This window comes from Halichoeres trimaculatus, unplaced genomic scaffold (genome assembly GCF_033239565.1).
Source record: "Halichoeres trimaculatus isolate MK-OKI-2021-1 unplaced genomic scaffold, fHalTri1.1 fHalTri1_scaffold_3, whole genome shotgun sequence".
In the NCBI taxonomy this organism is placed as follows: domain Eukaryota; kingdom Metazoa; phylum Chordata; class Actinopteri; order Labriformes; family Labridae; genus Halichoeres; species Halichoeres trimaculatus.
The window spans coordinates 25,449,838-25,459,225 of record NW_027437181.1 but is presented as its reverse complement, the minus strand read 5'-3'; the positions used below and the strand labels follow the sequence as shown (position 1 = coordinate 25,459,225).

The 9,388-nt window shown below is 38.0% G+C and overlaps 1 protein-coding gene across 1 annotated transcript; it reads left to right on the top strand.

Moving 5' to 3' along the window:
• The first annotated feature begins 2,556 nt into the window (after window positions 1-2,556).
• On the top strand, window positions 2,557-7,152 carry LOC141787376 (uncharacterized). Its single transcript, XM_074665668.1, has 10 exons — window positions 2,557-2,753; window positions 2,832-2,902; window positions 2,993-3,101; window positions 3,277-3,428; window positions 3,540-3,682; window positions 3,858-4,014; window positions 5,035-5,128; window positions 5,233-5,311; window positions 5,526-5,596; window positions 5,682-7,152. The coding sequence occupies exons 1-10, from the start codon at window positions 2,740-2,742 to the stop codon at window positions 6,619-6,621; spliced, it is 1,830 nt and encodes a 609-aa protein (XP_074521769.1). The 5' UTR covers window positions 2,557-2,739; the 3' UTR covers window positions 6,622-7,152.
• The last annotated feature ends 2,236 nt before the right edge of the window (window positions 7,153-9,388 follow it).

Sequence of the window (9,388 nt, the reverse complement as noted above, 5' to 3'; positions counted from 1 at the left end):
AATTCCAGTAGGCCTACCTAAGTTGAGTGAAATGATTTAGGATTTTAACAGCTCAAAAGTTTTTTTTTCCCATCCTTTATAATGCGTTTCCCTTTCAGGGTTGTTCGGAGGCTGCAGACTGTCCCATCTGTCTTTGCACGAAGGCAGGGTGCACATGCTGAACATGTCATAGTCCATCACAAGGCTAACACTCATAAATGGATGCTTACAGGCAATTTAGGATGACAAATTGACCAGATGAGCATGCTTTTGGGTTAGGGTTAGAGCCATGCTGTTGTATTAAGTCTTAAAAGGGGATTAGCATTTTCTTGCTGAAATATACAAGATCTTTGTGGCAGCACATGTTGCTCCAAATATTCAGCAGGAGAGTTTTCAACTTTTACCGCAGCAATAAATAGACTCAGAGCTAGAGAAGTTAACCACAACACCTTGTTATGTAGTACAGTTTAAATTCACATTTACGGATGTAGCAATCACTGAAAATGGCCTTTGTAATGATTTTAGAGGCCCATGCAGCGATTTTATCAGCTAAGTATGACCAAATTACCTTTTTCAAGTCAAAGACAATTAAAGAAACAATTGCATGTATTAAAGAGTGGCAAAAAACTCAACTACCTGTTACTTTCACTGAAGTGAAAGCCTACTTATTTACATTTTAGCCAAATTTTTCTCATTTGCATGAATGTCTACACTGTCATTTACATCCCTCCCATTCCTTTCAAAGTTATGACGGAGGATCATTAAACAATTTGTCTATCTTCATGTTACCTATAGTGTTCTTTATGTGCATTTAACTGAGTATAATCTATATTTCAGTTTTGGCAAACCGAGACAGGAAACAATGCTTTCTGCTGTGACTCTGACGCCACTCTGAGGAGTGGCTGTGTCAGTGTCTTTGGAGCCAGGTCTGCTGACTCAAACCCTGCCTGCAGATAAACCCTGACCCTCAGATAGTTGTTTCTGAATGTAATTTCAAAATCAGTCCTTCAACCACTGTCTTCAATAAATTAACATGAATAAGATTTTTATGTGATGTTTTGTCATGATGAACAAAATCCGCTAAAGTGAGTAAGTTTGGGGACATAAAGGATTTTTTTTTAATTAGTTATTATTTTAGTTGATGCCTTTCAAAGACATCTTGATCAGCTAAATTCAACAACTGCTTTTATTACAAACTGATATGTATTTGTGTAAATAAAGATACTTGAAGATACTGATAACATAAAGGTAAAAAAAAAAACTACAGAAAAAAAATACTGAAATTGAAACAAAAATACTGAATATCATATGGCTCAGACTTGATCAAATATTTTTTTTATAACATTTGTTTTAGTGTAAAAATTCTTTAAATAAACAGCGGAATAATGGGAGAACTTTATTATTTTGGATTGTAGTCTTCAACTCTGTACCGCCAAAAAGATTTTGTTTTAATTTTACCATAAAGTGATCATTTTTTGCAGATTATTTTCTTAAGAGTAGAATTCCACACAAAACAATGTTGAGGGGAGAATTTTTTTTGTTACTGTTCTGTTGTTTCTGAACATAAACGATTATCATTTCATTAGATTTTGTCATCACCTTTAAACTTTGCCCAAATTCTGTCCTAGGTTTTAACAACATAATCAAAAGAAAGAAATCACAAAACACCTAAGGGTCAGCAGTTTGATGATACATCAACCTTTAATATTAATAAGTATCGGTATCAGTATCGGTATCGACGATACAGGCCCCGTATTTACTTGGTATCGAATCAGTACCAAAATTCCTAGTATCGCCTATCTCTATGAGGAAGCATTGTGGAAAAAGTCACTCAGACTTTATGTACTAGTCTGATGGATACTGAAAGCTATGTGTAATGGAAAACGAACTGTGCTTTTCCTAATAAAATGACAAGTTAAATAAATAAATAAATAAATAAGTGCAGGAAAATTAACTCATTATTTCAGGGAAACATTTTATTTTTCTCAAGATAACAAGATAAATTATCTAAGTATTATATACCATATTACATTAATCAATTGTCTAATAAGAAAAATAAGCTGAAATCTTGAGAAACACAAATTAAATTGACTCATTATCTTGTGAAAATAGAATACAAATATACTATTTCTTTTTCAGAAAGCCTCACACGGCTTCCGTACACCTGTCAGAAGAGTTAATAGTAGGTAGGTACCATAGGTAGCTTAATAGTGGCTTTTCTTTTATTAACTTGATATTTCACCTTTTTAATGACAGATGAAGTTTATTTCACAGAAAAAAGCTTACATCATTGTGACAGATTAGTTGCCAACTTCCGGTTTGAAATATGTGAAGTGAAAGGTTTTTATATAGCCTACTTAACCTGTCAGCAGTGATGTTTGCCTGGAGGCCAGTTTTGATGTAAGCAGAGAACTAAATTTATGTGTCTTGTATTAACATCGTGGGTTATTTAGTCTAGCATGGTGTAATCTGTTTTTTTTTTTTCTTTTACCGTGTTCAGCATTTGAATAATAATTTCTGTTGGTTAAAGTGTAACATCACCTCCTCTCTGTATAAAGATATGGGAGGAGTGGAGTGCGCCGCCCTTCCTCTGAGCTGCTCTCGCAACATTTCCAGTAAGAGCGAGCTTTCCCAAATCAGGAAGAGGAAACCTGGGCACTGTACTGTGAACACGCAGCAAACAATCTTCACTCTCTGACGGGATGAATCGTAGCTGAGTTGTTGTTTTGGATAAAAACTAGAGGAAAACATCCGTTCATCATGGAGCTAAAGAGGTAAGCTGCCTCACAGGATTGAAATAATCACGTTTGATTCAAGTTGCTAATAGCCTGTCCTCTTTGTGATTTTTTCAGGGCATTTGGCGTCAGGAAAACTTTTGCCGTTCTTGTTATTGTGAATGTTGCAGCTGTTCTGGCACTCTCTGGTACGTACAAGAAGCACGTAGACAGCTTTTGAACAACAGTCTCAAATGATGTTGCTGATTAATGTCCACTGTACTGTTTGACTCGACCAGGCCAAAGTCTTGACTGCACCAACGACTTTGACAAGTTCATGTTTTGTCAGTTTGGAGGGGAAAACTGCGCTGAGTACAACATGACTCTAAAGAACATTGACCCACTTTGGTAAGCTACTGATTTTGTTCAATAAAGAGTCTGTAGAGTTAAGAGTGCTGTCAAGTTAAGCATTTAAATGTATTCAGTTGATTTGTCAGAATCATATTTAGCTATAAGTCTGCTGACTGAGAAGCATCATGGGTATTTTTTGTTTATTAAGTTACTTTTTTCCTGTGTTCTGCAGGAACAGGGATTGCATTTTCAAGCAGTGCGGCAGCAAAAAGTGCTGTTGCTCCATACAAATGGATTATTTTATTGCAGGGGAAATTTTTGAAGCAACTGTTTGGAAAGAAGGCAAAAGCATGGAGTCTAAAACCATCAACGTCACAGAGACCAGTGAGTCCACTTGTATTAAATGAGGGTTCATCTTACCTATGCCAGAACCTGAGTGCTTGGGCATAACAGCGGGACTGTAACACTTCTTTCTTTGACTCTGCTTTTTTACAGTCAAGCCAAAAAGGCCAACTATTGTCTCAGTCGATGAAACCAACGGCAACTTTAAAGTTGTGTGGTTGACAAACACAGAGAGACCCTTGAGGAACAGTCTTACCGCTGAAGTGACTTACCATGAGAAAGGAAGCACACAAAAGGTATCAAAGAAGTAGTCATGCCCTGTGTAACAGATCCTTTTGTCTCTAAAGATATCAATGTAGACCTGGTTGCCAAGTTTGGTCATGTGTGTGCAGGATAAGTCAGTTTTCTGTGAAATAAAAGAAGCTTTGATTGCCTGACTCCCCTTTCATAAGATTCTTCTATCTTGTGCAGGTTTCTCATAATGTCAGCCAAACTCCAACTGATGAAACAAATTACTATGAATTACAAGACCTGGAGCCCAGCACAACATACCTGGTCAGCGTGAAAAGCTACTTCCCCGAGAGTCGACTGTACAGTGACAGTAGCGAAGAGTGGGAGTTCACAACCCGTAAGTGTTTTCTTGAAAGCTTTTGTCTCTTTTTACATTTTCAGTTGCCTCCCTTCACTTATTACTTATTTCAGTTCTTGTATCCAACATGGCCATGAAACATCAAAAAACAAACCAGTAAACAGACTCCAAGAAAGGAAAGGCATGACTGAAAAGGTTGTATATTTAGAGCATATTTTTGAGCTCTCAGGAGCTTTCCAAAGAAAAATAATCCAGAGACTCACTGGTTTCTTTTTTTGAGGTATTTTTATTTAGCAGCACTTTCACTAAATGCAAAGCAGTGTTTGGAAAAAAAATGATCCCCCATCAAATTTGTCATGTCTTCATTTGAGGTCCCATACAATGACAATTAATCAAATAAAATGGATCTGTTTGCTGAAGTGGACTCTCCGTCTTCCTCCTTCTGGCTCCAATATTAAAGATCCTCTATGCTTCTCTCCTCATCAACATATTTCTATTGATCTTTTGATTGTCAGTCATGCAGTCTGTCTAGTTGTTTTGTTAAATTGTCCTTTAAAACCCCCAATAAACAAATGGAATATCTACAAGGTCAACATTATTTTATCATATTTTATATACCATAGGGAGATTAAGGAACATTGCAAATGGTGGACTGGCACCCTCAAGTCTGGATCTCAACTCCATCCAGCAAATTTGTCAAATAAATAGGACTGATCTATAATAGGGTCAAAGCAAAGTCTTTGGCATGAGTTGCAGAAGTCATTGGTTAACATCAGTGTTAAAATTCTCAGGAAATACATTGACACAAAGACAGAAACATGCGCTTCTGTAAATGCTGCAAAAGGTGGACAAACCAAATATCAAAGTTAAAATAGATAAAACAGTAGGACTGACTTTATCCAGTATTTGTTGTGTTCACAGTAAACATCTGCATGTTTCATTATCTTTATTAGGAGGCAAAAACAAAGTCTGAATTTTCAGATCTGTCAGGTGTTCTTATAATTTTAGCCACCACTGAATGTTAAAACATTAACTGAGTTGATACATGTTTCCTCACAGCTGTTTCCTCGAACACCATCTTCTTGGCTATCATCATCAGTCTCAGTCTAACTGCAGTTCTCATCTCTGCAGCTATATTTGGCTGTTGTGTAAAGTAAGTCCTGTTTCAGTAGTTTTCCTTGTGTATGTGAATTATAGGAAAGTTGCGTCCCTGTGTTATGTTTGTAACCATCTGTATTGATTTTTGCTTTTTTTAAGGTTGAAAAAAAAGTGGTGGGACTCAGTCACGAAATATCCAAATCCCAAACTTCTTGTTGTACGTACAAGTGAGAAGGAGGTGAGGCACTAACTGTCAATCAAAAACTTGCAGCTGAAGTTCTTGTATCTGTTTTTTTTATGCATGGATCAGTAAGGGTACAATCCTGGTTTCTTTATTTTCTATTTTCTTGCAAAATCATTCTGTTTACTTTTTGCATTTTCTACAGAAGAAATTCTGAAACTTTATATAGCTTTTCTTAACTTTTAACTGTTTTTTTTTTGCTGTGCTATAGATATTGAAGCCTATGCCGCCTATCATCTCCTCTGTCTGTGTGGAGCCTCTGTTGGATGATGGGAAACCATGGTGAGCAATAAGCATCAACATTCTCTTTGTAAAACTCTGTGTCACTCCACCCTAAGTTTAAAGCAACCTATCAATCTATTTTCAGGTTAAAGGAATCACTGAAGGACTCGAGCGGTGGGAGCCTTCAACAAAGCAGTGGAATCAGCACTGGCTCTTCTTGTCCCAGCTATGCCGACACACAACCAGTTAACATTATTGCTGAAGTTCAGGAGGCCCTCAGTAAAGCTTTACCCAACATTGGCCGAGGGTCACCTTCAACCGCCAACCCTCCCTTAGTCACGGATAAAGGCAGCAGTTTGCTCTTCCCTCCACATGACATTAACGACTTCATGGCTGATGACATGAGCTCAGGATCGTTTGGAATGCTCAATAAAACCTACTCCATCCTTCTCCCTAACTGCCCCTCTCAAAGCACGCCTGAGCCGATTGACAACCAAATGCCCTGTGACTCAGACTACCATTCCAGTGAGGGTGTCACTGTGATCTCTACCTACCAGTTGACACCGGCATGTCCACTTATCACTTTGCCACCGCAGGTCCCATCATCGATGCCCACAGACATGTCCTATCAGCCATGCAATGCAGATTCTGGCACATTTTCATTTGCAGAGGATTCCAGCTCGTCCTCCATCGCTAGCGACACCAACACAACTGCATCATGTGATCATGTGCCTTCAGCTGAGGGTGCACATGAGAGCTTGGAAAGAGGAAACACTGAGCAGGTAGTCGTATGTGATGACAACCCCTGCTACGGCACCGTGCCTGGAGGCTCACGCAGCTTTCCCGCTGTGGATTTTGACTATCAGCCGTTTCAGAGCGGAGCAGTGGAGCAGCCTGGTGTTTTGCTTTCAGAGAAGAACAATATGGATCCAGAGGAATCGTTAATCAAGATGCCTCAAATGCTCTTCAACCAAGCTGTTACGTGTCCCATGAACAGCACAGAGCTCCAGAGGCCCTTTCTCTCTCTGATGTCTGCCACCAAGACTATGCCAGTAATCACTGACAGTGGCTATCAGTGTGTTTAGAGCCATGTTTCCATTTGCTCTGCTTTTCGTTTATTCCTAAAACATGTTGGTACATAATAAACATGATAAGAAGGGAGTGGAGGACTTGTGAATGTTCGTCATATCTTAAACATGACTCAAGATTCCTCTTTGTTGAACTTGATGATGAGAAACCTCATTTCAACATATTCCCAGTGACTGCTCCTGATCTCTCAGTCAAACATCGTACATACTGCGGATATACAAAAAAAATTTGTTTTGTGAAATGTAAATACTTGTGTGTATTTTTCAAGGGAGACTCTGCAGACAGAACTGTGAGCTAATGATAAGGTGGCTCCAGAGTGCAGGATATGGCAGCTGTGTTGTCCAAAAAGAATGCAATGTTTTGATCTTACAGACAACTTGACAGATTTTGACATTGATTGTCAGAGTATCTCGAAAGTTACGTCTGAATATTTGCACATTTTTGTATAAATATTTAATGTGAATTACCTGTCTACATGCTTTTGTTATTTCAGGTGCACTTTGTTTTTATGTGTGTTGGGCTTCACATATTAAATACAAAAAGTTTAAAGTAGCTGGTGTGTCTAATCTTTAAAACACTCACCTGTGCATTAAAGCCAAATAGCCAGTGCACATACAAAATGTATTCTCAGGGCTTGAAGCAAAGCTATTTGAGACATTTTTGTTTTTTACCTTTCGGTTGATTGATACAGAAGTGAAGCAACAAAACAAAAAAACAGAAGAGTCATGTGTGTACCATATTTGTTCATAAACACTGTGTCTTGTGAAGAAATGTTAAGAAAAACTGGCTGAACGCAGTGTCTGACACCAGCAAACCAACCATCCTCCCCTTCTGTTGCTATCCAGTTACGTAACTACTTCCTCATTTCTCTTCTCTGGAACTGCTGATTCACTTCCACAGAAAAACATCAGCTTGGCCTGCGCTGTAATCGTCATCCCTTGGAGCTCAATGGAACTTGTGTCAAAATAAGAGTGTAGAGACATTAGTGTGATGTGGATTAAATGAAACTGAAATTATTAAGGTTTCTGAGTAAAAGGCAGTTTTTTTTAAAATTATTTTAGTGTCACCCTCTGATGCCTGAACAATTAAAGATTGCATCAAGATTTTATTTTAACTCTTCTTAGGGCGTGAAAAAAATACTTTCATTTTTTTTTCAAATAACCCCCCACAGAAAGTTACTGTCCACTTAAAAATTGTGTTTCTTCGCTATTCAATGAAAAATTATTTCTCTTGATTCTTTAAAAATAATTAAGATATTTTCACATTTTAACTTTGTATGTTTTATAGCTGGTAGGCTTTTTAACCCCATTATGCATTTCTATAACTCTAAAGAAAAAAAAAAAGAAAAAAAAAACAACAAAAAAAAAAAAGGAAAACATTTCTTTCATCAAAAAGTTTGAACCATACCATACCATACCAAACCATAGCAACTTAATTTATAAAACAGTTTTAAAACAACCATGGCTGGGAAAAAAAGTGTTTCACAGGTAGGTCAAATAAAAAAAAAGATAAACACAGATATGAAAATATAAATACATACAATAAAACATATTGAAAACAATTAAAAGCAAATAAAAAGGAATAATATCAGGCAAAGAAACTCACTGAGGTTGAAAGCCAAAGAATAAAAATGGGTTTTCAGATGTGTTTCAAAATGTGAAGGGGCCTCTCTGATGTGCACAGGAAGATCGTTCGACAACCAGGGGGCAGCACTAGAGAAAGCCCTGTCCCCTCTAAGTTTCTCCTGGACCTCTGTGTCTGCAGAAGCAGCTGGTTTGCTGACCTGAGCAACCAAGATGGTGAGTAGGGACGAAGAAACTCAGAGATGTAATGGGGCAAGACCGTTCAAACATTTAAAACAAACATCAGTATTTTAAAATCAGCTCTAAAAGTCACAGGCAGCCAGTGAAGTGAAGCCAGTACTGGGCTGATGTGCTCCCTTTTATGTACCTGTTAGAAGTCACGCAGCAGCGTTTGAAACCATCTGCAGCCGCGAGAGCAGTGACTGACTCACTCCAACATAAGGTGTGATACAGTAATCCAAAAGGGATGGAATAAAAGCATGGATAACTGTTTCAAAGCGCTGCCTGGATAGGAAAGGTCTGACTTTTGCCAACCACCTTAAGTGATAAAAACAAGAAATGACAACAGTTTTAGTTTGGCTGTCCAATTTAAAATCACTTTTCAACTTAAAACCCAGGTTTCTAACAGGTGTTTTAAAATATACTGTCAGGACTCACAAACACCATAACCTCTGTTTTCTTTTCATATAAGATTAAAAAGTTCAGGCCCAATCAAGATTTAATGTCTTCTAAACAAGCAAGGAGGGGACGTCTTTTACGTTTAAGGGCACACATATATCTGGCAGTTATAAACATAGCAATTAAAAGCTTTTCCATGCTTCCTTAGGATGGACACCAGAGGCAGTATTCACAAGGAAAAAAAAGCAATGGCCTTAAGACTGAGTCCTGTGGGACCCCACATGATAGAGGAGCAGAGGAGGACTCTGAGGCTGAAATATTCACACTGAAGGACCTGTCAGTCAGTTAGGGTTGAAACCAATCCAGTGCTGTGTCACATATGACACTTGGTTTTTTAAATGAGATATTAAGATTTTGTGCTCCACTGTGTCAAATGCAGCAGTTAAACCAAGTAAAACCATACACTGTAAAAAAAAAAAAAATGGACGTCAGCTTGCTTGGCTCGAAGTGTGGTCTCCACAAAAACTGCTCCCCCTGGTGGTTGGCTGCAGTATAGATGAAA

Excerpts from the sequence above, each read along its gene's own strand:
- LOC141787376 (XM_074665668.1), top strand. Across the intron at positions 3,683-3,857 it reads AGAAAGGAAGCACACAAAAG|GTTTCTCATAATGTCAGCCA; the intron begins GTATCAAAGAAG and ends TATCTTGTGCAG. Across the intron at positions 5,312-5,525 it reads TACGTACAAGTGAGAAGGAG|ATATTGAAGCCTATGCCGCC; the intron begins GTGAGGCACTAA and ends GCTGTGCTATAG.